A 15153-nucleotide genomic window follows, 5' to 3' on the forward strand; every position below is an offset into this window, starting at 1 on the left:
GGCATAGCAAAAGTATTAACACTTTTAAACATTTAATTCATGGAAATAATTAATGGAAATAAAATGTCACCCCAGTATTTTTCTCCCTCCCTTCATTGGCTCCCTATGAGATCCAGGCCAGGATAGACTTTCCTCCTTCATTGCTGTGATCTGCAGAAAAATATGAAATGGAAATGGAGAGCAAAGGGTTATGGGTTTTAGGCAAGGGAGTAGAGCTGGGCCTAGATATTTTTGACTACTGGATTAGTTTTCACACCCTGTAATGGTACATGCATGCTCCGGTTGTCATTGTGGAGTTCTGAGGGCAAGTAGCCTGCATAAAATAAACGGTTGTGCAAAATTTTGAAAGTGTTGCAATTTGAGGATGAATATCACCAGTGAGAGCAATTAAGTGATAGCTCAGGTGTGTCATGTGTATTTTCTATTCATTCCTGAGACACAAGTTCGCTGAGGAAAAATGTATTCCGCATAAACATTGCATCATGTGAATCTTTGTCGGTTTGTAACCCAAAGAGCTCGTGGTTGTGTTAGATTTATTGGAGTTGAATTGCGTGCCAATGGGGAGTGGGAAGGATTGTGTAGCTGATGCCCAGGATCAGGTCCACTGAAGTGTGATTTGAGTATAGGAGCAAGGAGGTCCTACTGCAGTTGTACAGGGCCCTGGTGAGTCCGCACCTGGAGTATTGTGTGCAATTTTGGTCTCCTAAATTGAGGAAGGACATTATTGCTATTGAGGGAGTGCAGCGTAGATTCACCAGGTTAATTCCCGGGATGGCGGGACTGACGTATGATGAAAGAATGGGTCAACTGGGCTTTATTCACTGGAATTTAGAATGAGAGGAGATCTTATAGAAACATTTAACATTTTTTAAGGATTGGACAGGCTCGATGCAGAAAAAATGTTCCCGGTGTTGGGGGAGTCCAGAACCAGGGGTCACAGTTTAAGAATAAGGGGTGGGCCATTTAGGACTAAGATGAGGAAAAACCTTTTCACCCAGAGAGTTGTGAATCTGTGGAATTCTCTACCACAGAAGGCAGTGGAGGCCAATTCACTGGATGTTTTCAAGAGAGTTAGATTTAGCTCTTAGGGCTAAGGGACTCAAGGGATATGGGGAAAAAACAGGAACGGGGTACTGATGTTAGATGATCAGCCATGATCATATTGAATGGCGGTGTTGGCTCGAAGGGCCAAATGGCCCACTCCTGCACCTATTTTTCTATGTATCTATGTTTCTATTACTGACGGATGATTTTGTGACGAGAAAGCTGCTTGCATGGGGATTCGACAGAGCGCGGTGCTTGATCACTACCTTTTTGAAGTTTATATTAGTGAATGTGACAGATTTGGGGGACGTGTTAAAGAGTTTGCAAAATAGAAGTGAAGAAGTAAGCATTTGAATGCAGGAAAATCTAGGTGGTGGGTCAATGTGGGGACGTGTGGCGTGAGGTCTTTGGGGAAATACAACAACGCTGGGAAATAAACAGTGAGAGGAAAGACATTGAGAAGTGTGCAGAAACAGTGATTGTGGAGGGTATATCCACTAACCATGAAAAGCAGCAAGGCAGGTCAATAAAGTGGTTAAAAATGCATTTATTTCATTAGCCAAGGCAAGGAATATATGAACAGCAAGGTTAAGATGGAACAAATTTTAAATGCTAATTATCCAACAGCTTGAATACTGCGCACAATTCCGGTCAGGAGTGATTGCCCCAGAGAGGACAGAAGAGATTTACAGGGTTATTGACTGTAACCCAGCACTGGCAAATTCAGGCAATTTGAAAAAGATTATATGATCAAGCCTTGTTTTCTTTGGAAAATAGATGACCGAGGAGAGATCTAATTAAGGTGTGTAAAATAATGAGGGGCCTGAATAGACTAAATCCAACTAACCTATTTCCTTCAGAGGCATGGCAAGGGGCATAGATTTAAACTAATAGCCAGCAGACTGGAAGGAGGTGACACAGAGTGTGGTTATGGTCAGAAGCACTGCCTGAAAGGAGGGTGGACCATGAAACGCTCATCGCATTTAACAAGTACCTGGATGTGAAGTTGAGAGCAGCGATCTAAGGATCTAGTGCTGGAAAATGGGACTATGAATGAGTGAATGAATGAATGATACTTTACTGTGATATTCTTTGTTTTGCACACCAAAGGTATGCAACTAGTTGCCACATAATGGGCGCCATCAAAGCTACAAAGTATCTAATGCTGGGTCCTCCTTTGTTCAGATTCAGATTCAGATTCAATTTTAATTGTCATTGTCAGTGTACAGTACAGAGACAACGAAATGCATTTAGCATCTCCCTTGAAGAGCGACATAGCAAACGATTTGAATAAATAATAATAAGTGTCCGGGGGGCGGGTGGTGATTGGCAGTCACCGAGGTACGTTGTTGAGTAGAGTGACCGGAGGGGCGGGCGGCGGCAAGGAAGAGTAGCCCCGAAAGAAGCTGTCCCTCGACCTGCTGGTTCGGCAACGGAGATTAGCGCCTCCCGGATGGTAGGAGGGTAAACAGTCCATGGTTGGGGTGAGACGTCCTTGGCGTCCCTCCGCAGACAGCGCTTTCTTTGGGCAGACTCAACGGAGGGGAGCGAGGCCGGGTTCTCCCCCCCCCCCCCCCCCATGTGGTCCGCCCCTGACGGTGCGTCCGTCCGGCACCCATGTGGTCCGCCCCTGACTGCCGTCACCATCCTCAACATCTAGGCTGGGTGGCTTTCTTCTGGTCTGAATGGTCACGACTGGCAGAATGACCACTCTATAATATCACTGAATGAGGGGTGGGCGGCTCTGAGTCCTGCCTTCCTGAGCCTGTGATTCCAAATGGGTTTTTGCAGCATTTCACTGACTTTGAAGTTGATGTTAATGATACTGTTTATTCAGGATTTATTTATATTTCCCATTTGCTGTGGTTGGTTTTGAACTCTTGACTTGGGTTTAATTCTCTCTAGTTCCTAGTCTGGTAATGTACCCATAAGGCAATCATATTTATACCACATCGAGATGTAAATAAACCCAGTGGGGGCAATTGGGGAGAGGTCAACACTTGCCCTCCACCCAACAGTAGAACAGCGATATGTGTAGGAAGGAACTGCAGATGCTGGTTTATACCGAATATGGACATTAAATGCTGGAGTAACTCAGCGGAACAGGCAGCATCTCTGGAGAGAAGAAATGGGTGATGTTTTCGGTCGAGAAGAAGGGTCTCGACCCAAAATGTCGCACATTTCACTCTTTCCAGAGATGCTGCTTGCCCCGTTAAGTTACTCCACTGTACGGACAGTGATATTGATATATCTCCATTGAAGGCATTGAGAGACTAGTGTGCCTCATGATACAATGTATAGAAATGCATTTTCACAAATGCTGTGTGGAGTGGAGAATGGGATTTAAGTGTTAGCTTTCTGACCCACAGGACAACAGTTTGCTGCTTGCTGGCGAGTTCTGAGTTGAATGTCGCTTGGTGTGGCTCAGGATTGTATTGTGGGTTCACGTTTCACACCTCTTCTCTCCTTATCTGACACCATTTTGTTTTCTTTCACTTACTCGACCCATCTTCCAATAACCCCCCCCTTGTATATATGCACCCATCACTTCCCACATTGTATTGTGGCGGACAGCTGTGGATGAAGGCAGTGAGCAGAGAAGGTGCTACATTTTTTCAAGCCTCTCCTTTCCCTGGGCCTTCTTCCCAGCCAGCTGAGTTCACACTTCTCCTCCTCCTTTCGGATCCACCTGAACAGTGAGCCTGCAATGATCTGGTCTCTCAGCTGATTTGTAGACATTGCAGAGCCACAGAAGAATGTCCTGTGTTCTGTACCACAGCTTAGAAACAGCTGCTTATTATTAATCCCCAGGTACACAAATGTGCTGGAGAAACTCAGCGGGTGCGGCAGCATCTATGGAGCGAAGGAGATAGGCAATGTTTCGGGCCGAAACGTTTCTTCAGGTTTCGGCCTCAAACGTTGCCTATTTCCTTCTCCTTGTAGACAATAAGGGCTACCGGAAATGAGAGAAGTCAATGTTCATGCCGTTGGGGTATAAACTGCCCAAGCGGAATATGAGGTGCTGCTCCTCCAATTTCCGGTGGTGCTCACTCTGACCATGGAGGAGGCCCAGGACAGAAAGGTCGGATTCGGAATGGGAGGGGGAGTTGAAGTACTATGCCACAAGGAATCAGGTTGGTTAATGCGGACCGAGCGGAGGTGTCCGGCGAAACGATTGCCAAGCCTACGCTTGGTCTCACCGATGTAGGTCAGCTGACATCTAGAGCAGCGGATGCAATAGATGAGGTTGGAGGAGATGCAGGTGAACCTCTGTCTCACCTGGAACGACTGCTTGGGTCCGTGAAGCGGCAAGTGTAGCATCTCTTGCGGTTGCAAGGGAAAGTGCCCGGGGAGGGGGTGATACGGGTGGGAACGGAAGAATTGACCAGGAGGTTATGGCGGGAGTGGTCTTTGCGGAAAGCTGACGGGGGGGAGATGGGAAGATGTGGCGAGTGGTGGGGTCACGTTGGAGGTGGCGAAAATGATGGAGGACTATTTGTTGTATGTGACGGGCAGAAGGTGAGGACTAGGACTCTGCCCTTGTTACGAGTGGGGGATGGGGAGAGAGAGCCGTGTTACGGGGTATGGAAGAGACCCTGGTGCGAGCCTCATCTATAGTGGAGGAGGGGAACCCCCATTCCCTGAAAAATGAGATTTCTAATGCCTTGGTGCGGAACACCTTATCCTGGGAAAAGATGCGGCGTAGACGGAGGAATTGGGAGTAGGGGATGGAGTCCTTACAGGAAGCAGGGTGGGAGGAAGTGTAGTCTAAATAGCCATGGAAGTCAGTGGGTTTACAGTGGATGTCGGTCAGAAGTCTATCCCCTGTGATGGAGATAGTGAGGTCAAGAAATGGTAGGGAAGTGTCGGAAATGGTCCAGGTGTATTTGAGTGCCGGATGGAAGTTAGTGGTGAAGTGGATGAAGTCCGTGAGTTGTGTGTGGGTGCAGGAGGTAGCACTAATGCAATCGTCGATGTAGCGGAGGTAGAGGTCGGGGATGGGGCCCTGGTACGTCTCGAACAAGGATTGTTCAACGTACCCTACAAAGAGGCAGGCAAAACTGGGGCCCATGCGCCTGCCCATAGCTAGCCTTGTATTTGGAGGAAATGGGAGGAGTCAAACGAAAAGTTATTAAGGGTAAGGACCAGCTCCGCTAGGCGGAGGAGAGTATCTGTAGACGGGGATTGGTTGGTTCTCCGGTTGAGGAGGAAACAGAGGGCTTTCAGACCCTCCTGGTGGGGGATGGAGGTGTAGAGTGACTGGACGTCCATGGTGAAGATGAGGGGATGGGGGCCTAGAGAACGGAATTGCCGGAGACGACGGAGAGTGTCTGAGGTGTCTTGAACATAGGTAGGGAGGGGATTTAACCAGGGGGGATAGGATGGAGTCGAGGTATATGGGTATTAATCCCCAATTGGGTGTCCTGCTTGAATTGCCTCCGTCATACACAGAATTCACTGTTACTAAGGAGATGTTTTCTCCTCTGGACTTAAATGAGAAATGTATATCCAAGAAAAAGCAACTTAGTTTTCTGGAATACAGTATAATATTCTACACATTCTGACAAATAGAATTATTTCAGAACGCGTTGTTTTGCCAGAACCCGCAGTAGACATCTGTCAGTTACATCAGTGTTGGTTCTTTAATAGTGTGCTTGTGAAGGTAGGTGGAAAACTCTTTACTTCAGAACAGCAATGATAAGCAGGAAGTAACTCAGCGGGACAAGCAGCATCTCTGGTGAGAAGGAGTAGGTGACATTTTGGGTCGAGACCCTTCTTCAGACTTGCATCTGCAATTCCTTCCTACACAATGAGAGAGGAGGTGATGGTCTGATTACCCCTTTCCCCAGACAATAGCCATTATCATTTTCTCCAGTGAATTCCAGAAGTGTTCCACCTATATCCCTCTCTGGCTTTTACATTTAATTCCTCTTCTTTCCTTTTCTGACATTACTTTGTGTCCTTTATCAGTTACTCCATCCATTTGCCAATCAAACCCCCCTCCCCTGTGTCCACCAATCATTTCCCAGGGTTTGCCCAGCCCCACCTCTCTTTTCCAGCTTTATCCCCCCCACTCCATCAGTCTGAAGAGGGGTCCTGACCTGAAATGTCACCTGTCCGTTCTTTTCCCTGATGCTGAGATGTAGTGTGTCAACAGTCAACAGTCAATTTAATTGTCATTTGGACCCCTTGAGGTCCAAACGAAATGCCGTAGTGTGGATGCTCCAGCAACGGAAAGCTTATAAGTGCTTTGTGTTTACCAATTGCAGCTTGTCAAACTCTAGAAGTGCTTCTGCATAAACGTTTGGATCTATAAAACTCCAGTTTGGCTAAATAGTGTGCATCACGATGGGCGTTAATGTTGTTGTTCTTATCATGGAAACAGAAACTCTACCTGTGTGATTTCTGCAGATTTCTGCAGTTGCTTGGCATAGCGGGCTATACATATGTTTGCAATTTCACGCATGTTAAATGCCTGTCGTATTATTAAAGCTCTTCTCTTCTGCTTGATAATAAGGCGTTGATAATGATCAGTGCTTCAAGGTCTTTTTGACTTGGAGTGTTGAGACTAAGTACATTCGGCAATGCAATGCATTAGTTTGCTCTATCTGTCCCTGTGTTTGCATTGAACAGAATGCAAATTCTGAAAGGGTGTCCAATTTACAGCTTAAAACTGTAAGCATTAACAGTGTAAAGTTTGAATATATTCTAAACCAAAATTTGATGTGATTTCAGTGTCAAGTGTAATCTGAGGATATTCAAATATTCTTGTGAGATGGTTAAAGTCAGGTTTCTGTCTTTGCACTTGTACACTTGGGTCTCAGGAGCTCCAGCCCCATTCAGAGCACTTCAGCCCTTGCATCTCCCAGCTGGCATTGATATTGAGTTATTATCGCCATATGTCTTGAGATACAGTGAAAAGCTGTCACTCCTGTGTCATTTAGAAGATTGAGGGGGGATCTTATAGAAACTTACAAAATTCTTAAGGGGTTGGAAGGCTAGATGCAGGAAGATTGTTCCTGATGTTGGGGAAGTCCAGAACAACGGGTCACAGTTTAAGGATAAGGGGGAAGTCTTTTAGGACCGAGATGAGAAAAACATTTTTCACACAGAGCGTGTTGAATCTGTGGAATTCTCTGCCACAGAAGGTAGTTGAGGCCAGTTCATTGGCTATATTTAAGAGGGAGTTGGATGTGGCCCTCGTGGCGAAAGGGATTAGGGGGTATGGAGAGAAGGCAGGTACAGGATACTGAGTTGGATGATCAGCCATGATCATATTGAATGGCGGTGCAGGCTCGAAGGGCCGAATGGCCTACTCCTGCATCTATTTTCTATGTTTGTATTCTAACTCGCAATCAGACTGTAAACATCGAGTGTCACTTCTGGTTATTGTGCCATGCAGTAAAATCCAGGTGGCTGCTTGTGGTCTGCAAATGATTTGAAGACATTCATCTGCACTTGCATGCTCTATGACCAGAAGGGCATGAGTAAAGCAACATTATGCAGATGAACAACAGGAGTATGAATGACCATTGTTACTTGTTGAGGACTGTTGAAAGGAATTCAAGTCCTTGAACGCAGCACAAGAGTCATGTCATCACAGATGTCAGGCGATGTGCGCTTGAGAGGCTGCTGCTGGTTCCCGCTATCCTGCCTGTGATGCTCATTGGACTGTGTTACACTGCTTGGGCAATCTTTTCATCTGTTGTTTCCCTGCTGTTTCAGGCAATGTGTATAAACCCCGGTCGGTACACACACACACACCAAGCGTCATCACGTGGTGAAGATATTTAGGATTCTGAAAATTGTCCCTTGTATGTAGGATAGAATTAGTGCCCAGGTGAACTTGGTCGGTGCTGACTCGGTGAGCCGAAGGGCTGCATCCACACTGTGTCTCTGAACTAAACTAAACTAAAACCCACGCAGTCACGGGGAGAATGTACAAACTCTATACAGACAGTACCTTTAGTCAGGATCAAACCCAGGTCTATGGTGCTACAAGGCAGCAAGTCTACCGCCGAGCCACTGTACCGCCCATGGACAAATTTGTGCCGCTCTTCAACAATTGCGTGGCTGCAGCTGAGAGGAGCCTTCCCATCAAATTCTTCATGCACAGTTGGGGCATGTTTCCTTTGAGATACAATACAATACAATACAATATTTATTGTCATTTGAACCTCAGTGAGGCTCAAACGGAACTCTGTTTACACAGCCATACAAACAAAAACGATTCCTTCTAGGCATGCAACCAATTTAATTCACACAAACATCCATCACAGTGAACCTTCTCCTCACTGTGATGGAAGGCAAAGTCTTTTCTCTCCCCTGCTCTCCATTTTTCTCCCGATGTTGAAGCCCCAGGTGGGCGATGGTAAGTCCCACAACCATTTTAGGCCGCGCCGGGCCGATGTACGACCCCGCTCCAGGTCTAAATGTTACAATGTTGGTGCCCCCGGCGGGCGCTGGAATGTCCCGCGGACATTAAAGCCGTGTCGGGCGATGTACGGCCCCGCTCCGGGTCGTTCCAACCCCGGTGAAGGTGAATCTGGCCAACTGGCTCCGGTGAAGGTGAATCTGACACCTGTCCTGTAAAAGTTATGTTTGCCAGGAATGTCTGGAAAGAGATGCCAAGGTCCTGGTTGAGATTCATCCTGAGGAGCTGATTTACAAAGGACATTGTCTCCTATGGGCTGTTCTCAGGGTCAACATCACCAACTGCTGGAAGATGACCAACCAAGTGAAAGACGCCCTTTGGTCTCCTCAAAATGTGGTGATTTTTCCAGCGCAAGTAATTGACCACAGCCGGACATTACAGACTGGCCCATCCTCTTTGCTGAGGGACACGGTGATACACGGTATAACTGCTGCAAAGATTCTGCAGGGAAAGGCCAGAATCCAGGGTCCTTCCACCATGGTGTGTTTGAGGGGAAAAAAATGAATATATGCTGACTTAAAGAAAGGAGATAAGCAAATGCTCTGCATTGTTTCGTTGTAAATTTTCTGATTGTAGAAAAGTATATTTTTGAAAGAAAAGGACATAAGGTGGGAAAAGGGACGCATCACTTCTGCATTCTTGCCTTCTGGAATAGTCTATCAGCTACATCTGAGAATTTCTGGCTGTGTCTTCTGGCAGATAGTAACATGTTTATTCACTTTACTGCTACACATTTGTTTCGCTGGACAACCAGCCTCTTAAGCTAGTGTGGGTGTTGGACATGTGCAGCAAATGACTGGTTACTGCATCTCAAAAGATGTTGTTTCAGTTTGAGGAAAATCGTGTCCATTATAAAGTCTGATTGGGATTTTGTCCAAAGATAAAATCCAGGATTTACCTGCTCCTGACAGACTGACAGACTGTTTCCCCAAAGTGCACACCCTTTATTTCTGCCTCTGTTGCCAAATGATTGTCAACCGCTTCATGGAAAATGAGATTTACGTCAATTATGAACGCATAGTTAATTCTCCCTTCACTGTCTTACAAAGGCCTTTATCGTGGTGGGAAAAGGAAATAATTTGCAAGTGTCACATCTCTCACTACACTGCTTTTTACAGAAGCACAGTCACAGTTGTGTAGGAACCTGGCCAATTCAGTGAGTTCTTCCCAACAGCAGTATGGTACGGAACAACAAATCTGTTGACTCTCTAGGGCACTGAACCAAGTTCTATCAAAGTCTTGGATTAGAAATTTGAAAAAAAATCAATATAAACTTTATTCAGGATGAAAAACTGTGCGCAACAAGATGTTTAAAAAGAAACTGCAGATGCTGGAAAATTGAAGGTAGACAACAATGCTGGAGAAACTAAGCGGATTAGGCAGCAGCTATGGAGCGAAGGAAAAAGGCAATGTTTCGGGTCGAAACCCTTCTTCAGACTGATATGAGGGTGGGGGGGGGGGGGGGGGGGGGGGGGGGGGGCGGGAAGAAGAAAGGCAGAGGAGGAGCCGGTGGGCTGAGGGAGAGCTGAGAAGGGGAGGAGAAAGTAGGGACTACCTGAAATTAGGGAAGTCAATGTTCATACCACTGGGGTGTAAACTGCCCAAGCGAAATATGAGGTGCTGCTCCTCCAATTTACGGTGGTCCTCACTCTGACCATGACAACAAGAACTGTGCAAAATTCCTCTGACATTCTCCATGGCTATTCATCCAATCGGTAATGTTATATTTGGTAGTGTTCCCAAAAACCATACTTATATCTGGAATCCTTGCCACTCATGTGGCCCCCTGGGGTAATATTGCTTCCCTCATTTGAGGGGCGTTTCCACCACACCTCGTCCCCCAATGTCCAGCAGTGGAAGTACTCTAGACTGTTGTTCTCCCCCACACAGCCTTGTCGTTCGCTGCACCGAGCTTCAGTGTGCCCCTCAGCACGTACTCCTGCAGTCTGGAGTGGGCCAGTCGGCAACATTGCCTGAAGAACATCTCACTCTGCTGGGAGACCAATAAGGTTCGGGCCGACCAAAGAGCATCTTTCATCGAGTTGATGACCTTCCATCGGCACTTCGAAATGTTAACTGTTTCTGTTTCTGCAGCCGCTGCCTGAGCTGCTGAGTGTTTCCAGCACTTTTTTTTTTAATTCTTACTTTTCAATTCTATCTTTCCAAAAGTAATCCTCAAATGCTTCGATTGCTTTTCTTATGGCATTACTATTCAACCTTCACTGTTTGCTGCACTTGTATTTCAAGATCCCTTTGTGCATCCAAACTGCCTTCAGTCACAATTCATGCTATTCCTCGCCTTTATCTATATTACTCTTCAGATTTGTAATTGTGGAGATGAGTCGTGAGTGAATGATGTGATTGGTGGTCAGGCTGCTGGAGAAGGTAGTGAAGTCCAGTGACTGATGTAAGGTATGTCAGGTGGAGCTGTGGAGGAGACAACAAAAGGAACTGAAACTCAGAAGAGGGGAGAGAAAAGAAACTGCAAGAAACATGGGATCCAAGATTGAAATACCTATTTCTCTGAAATTGGTCAATTCATTTGTGAATCTGAAGGAGAGTGCCAACCTACAATGCTGTCTGTCCGTTCCTTCCACAGATTCGGCCTGACCTGCTGGGTTACTCCTGCACTTTGTGTTTTGTTCAAGATTCAGCATCTGCAGTTTCTTGTGGTTAAAAATGATTAAATTCATTGAAATCTGAAATAATTAGAGCTTGTGTCACACCTTTCACAAGCTCCAAGTCCCAAAGGCCACCCACGGCTAATGCAGTACTGTTGACTTGTAGAAAATATGCCAGCCCGACTGCTCTCAGCAGGTTCAGTATAATTTTGGTGGACGTGCTTCTGATGGTCTTCTTTAAGTAGGGGAGAGAGATAAAGAGGCTTAGAGTGCTAGTGATCCAGAAAAGTAAATATAGGGCTGGCCCAAGTGAGTGAAGTTGAAAGAACACTAACAAGGATCTTAGTTGGACCAACTAAAGGTTCTTGCAGCATTGTACATCTGCAGTAGATTACTATAACTGATTATGGCAAAGGTACAGAGAATTGTTGAACTGGGAGTAAGTTGAGCTGTATGTAAGAAGGTACTGCAAATGTTGATTTACACTGAAGATGTAGTCTGATGAATTGTCTCGACCCGAAACGCCACCTATTCCTTTTCTCCAGAGATGCTGCCTGACCCGCTGAGTTACACCAGCACTTTGTGACTATGTATGATGAGGTACCAGGGAAGAATTTGCATTGAGATTTAAACTTCAGACTCCTGTGAGCCATGAGTAAAATTGTGGATTAAATTTGGGAAATAAATCTAAATACACATTGTATTATTTTATCCTGTTTTTCACTTTCTGGATTTTTAACCTTGATCATTATTTCTAATTGGGGCAAATATAAGCATTTTGGACATATCAGATAACATTGAAAGTATGGCACAAGGCTGATATGTTGAGTCTGCAGAGGTAGGACTCATGGAGCCTGATGTGAATGCTGTCATTATTTCTGGGGGCCGAGATTATTCTCCTTTCTGTAAAGTTCTTCAGCAGTGCCTGCATAGCTTGGCCGCCTAATCTCTGATTTGAAGCTTCCTGAGGTCAGCTATCATGCAGTAAAATTACAGATTCCTGCATTCTGTCATTTCAAATAGCTTTGGCTCTTTCAAGCATTGAAACAATGGCTCACTGTGATTTTAAACAGAAGATCAGCTAAGCAGCTTGTTCCATCTACAGAATGTACCACACCTGCACACATGGCTAGCGCTATACCTTGCATCTCAATCACCGAGGGAAACAAAAGTCTGCGGCCAAAAGAACAGAATGCTGGAAGATAGACAAAATGCTGGAGTAACTCAATGGTAGAGGCAGCATCTATGGAGAGAAGGAATTGGCAACGTTTCGGGTAGAGACCCTTCTTCAGACTGTTGTCAGGAGAGGGGGCTGGACAAGGAATGTAGGCAGAGACAGCAAAAGCTCTGTGTTGGCATTTCAGGTTGAGACCGAAAAACCAGCATCTGTGGAAACAAAAGCTCTGTCGACATTTCAGGTCAGGACACTGTATCAGCACTGAGAAGAAACCACAAAAGTAAATATAGCAGTGTGTTGGGATAGAGTCTGATTTGTGATGGGCGGAACTCGATAGGGCAGATGGAAACCAGTGGGGAAAGGAAGAGAAAAGGTGAATTTCTTATTTAAGTAAATTCAAGGATAGATTTTTTGCATTCGACATCTATTCCTCCAGGACATGGCAGATTAGATGACAGAGTTTAATAATCCTTATGCATGTGACTCGTGTGTCCTTCCAAGGATTGAATTAGAAAACTCATGAACTGCAGTAAAGATTCAGCAGGAATACTTCAGAAACGAACACAATTTTGAACCATGATGGTGGAGGGTAGAGATTAAAATAATAATCATTATGCAAAATGCTTTTATCAGCAGCTTGAATGTTCCTCACATTGTGCATTGGATTTGTGCATTTTGTACTTTGATCAATGTATTACCGATGTATTTTGTTAAAGCATGTTTGAATGACAGGAGGGAGAAATCGGGCACTGAGCATGCATTGTCCTTTCGTTGACTGGACAGCATGCATCAAAAAGCTTTTCACTGTATCTAGGTATATGTGACAATAAAAAATAAACTAGATTAAGTAGAGAAAGATCGGAAAGTGGTGACTGAAACGCTGGGTTTTAGGGAGGGTGGTGAGCATGGTTAAATTTGTATCAAGGGGAAAAGGAGAGGATCCTTGAGTTTAAGAGAGTATTGCATTAAAATGGAGCAGAGAGAAAGACCAGGTTCAGAAGAGCAGAGACATGGGGGCTGAAGGAGGTTTGTAGAGATGGTGGTGGATTGAGGTAATGGATTCCATGGATTAATGGTATTCCCATGGTTTGTGGCATATTCCAAACTGTATTCAGTTTATATCAGCATTGTGATGGATGCCTGGACATCTGTCCTTACCTATGTTTCCCTTTCTCTCCCTTTTCCTTTCGTTCTGAGTCTGTGATACTAAATAGTTTTGCTAAATGTCTACCTATTTAATTATTGAATCCAAATTGTTGTATCATGACTTAACTCAACGCTTTCCTTGTTCTGTTTTACAGGAGAATACGTAGAAGGATTGACTGAACACGATCTACTCCTAATCCACTCATGTCGGCAGTGGACCACAGTGACAGCTCACAGCTTGGAGGAAGGCCACTATGTTATTGGACCAAAAATCGACATCCCTTTACAATACCTAGGTAAATTGGGTGAACAACTTGAACATCGCTGCTTTCTACTTTTGTGTGTGAATATGTTTACATCATGTTGTTGGAGCTTAGATTAATTTCCTACTCAGCAAATGTAATGTTTTTTTTTGTTTGTTGTGATTCAGGAAATAAAGAAAGTGTGGCACATCCCTTTCTGTCTCTATCACTAGCCACTCAATCTTCATTTGCTGAATTCATCACCAGGTGTCATGTAGTACAATGGCATTTGATTGGAACAGGTATAATGTTGAAGCCTTTTCTATCAAAGAATGAACAAATATTATAAGTAAAACAGTGATGTGCAGATGAATTGCATCATAAAAACATTCTTGGTTCGCCCGAGTGGATAATATCGACCTTTGGAATGCTCTGCTCCAAGCTAAGGCTGGACAATGCAATATTTGATCTAAGCAAATTATGATATTTGCAAATTCCTGACAATATTTCACAAGCATACTCAGTTAGTTTCAGTTTAGCTTATTGTCGCCTGTGAGGAGGTACAGTGAAAAGCTTTTGTTGCGTGCTAACTTGTCAACAGAAAGGCAATACATTACTATCGATCCATTTACAGCGTAGAAGATCCATGATAAGGGAATAACATTTAGTGCAAGGTAAACCAGCAGAGTCCGATCAAGGATAGTCCAAGGGTCATCAAAGAGGTAAATTCGCAGTGGGCCTCGCTGCTCGAGTTCTCGCAGCGCCAGGAGTTGAAGCGGTTGGTCTTTTTCACACAGAGAGTGGTGAATCTCTGGAATTCTCTGCCACAGAAGGTAGTTGAGGCCAGTTCATTGGCTATATTTAAGAGGGAGTTAGATGTGGCCCTTGTGGCTAAACATAGAAACATAGAAATCAGGTGCAGGAGTAGGCCATTCGGCCCATCGAGCCTGTACCCACCGCCATTCAATATGATCATGGCTGATCATCCAACTCAGTATCCTGTACCTGCTTTCTCTCCATACCCCCTGATCCGTTTAGCCACAAGGGCCACATCTAACTCCCTCTTAAATATAGCCAATGAAATGGCCTCAACTACCTTCTGTGGCAGAGAATTCCAGAGATTCACCACTCTCTGTGTGAAAAATGTTTTTCTCATCTTGGTCCTAAAAGATTTCCCCCTTATCCTTAAACTGTGAAAAGGGATCAGGGGGTATGGAGAGAAGGCAGGTACAGGATACTGAGTTGGATGATCAGCCATGATCACATTGAATGGCGGTGCAGGCTCGAAGGGCCGAATGGCCTACTCCTGCACCTATTTTCTATGTTTCTATGTCTGCAGGTGCCGGGCGTCGAAGTACGGAATTTAAAAAGATCATAGTTAAAGTAAGAAATGTTGCTGTAGGAATAGAGATTTAAGGGTGCGGTGCGATTGTAATATGAGTTTGTAGATCTGCTTCTGTGGCTGGCACACAAATAGTTGCCTGTGTT

The 15153-nt window shown here is 44.9% G+C and overlaps 1 protein-coding gene across 4 annotated transcripts in view; it reads left to right on the top strand.

The window, feature by feature from the left end:
- Window positions 1-15153, top strand: part of gareml (GRB2 associated, regulator of MAPK1-like) — a 164670-nt gene that overhangs the window by 42135 nt on the left and 107382 nt on the right. For all 4 annotated transcript variants that reach the window (XM_055635479.1, XM_055635480.1, XM_055635483.1 and 1 more), the window contains exon 2: window positions 13579-13719. In XM_055635479.1, the coding sequence (XP_055491454.1) occupies window positions 13579-13719 (141 nt within the window). The remainder of the gene's footprint in view (window positions 1-13578; window positions 13720-15153) is intronic.

Source organism: Leucoraja erinacea, chromosome 5 (genome assembly GCF_028641065.1).
Source record: "Leucoraja erinacea ecotype New England chromosome 5, Leri_hhj_1, whole genome shotgun sequence".
Lineage (NCBI taxonomy): Eukaryota > Metazoa > Chordata > Chondrichthyes > Rajiformes > Rajidae > Leucoraja > Leucoraja erinaceus.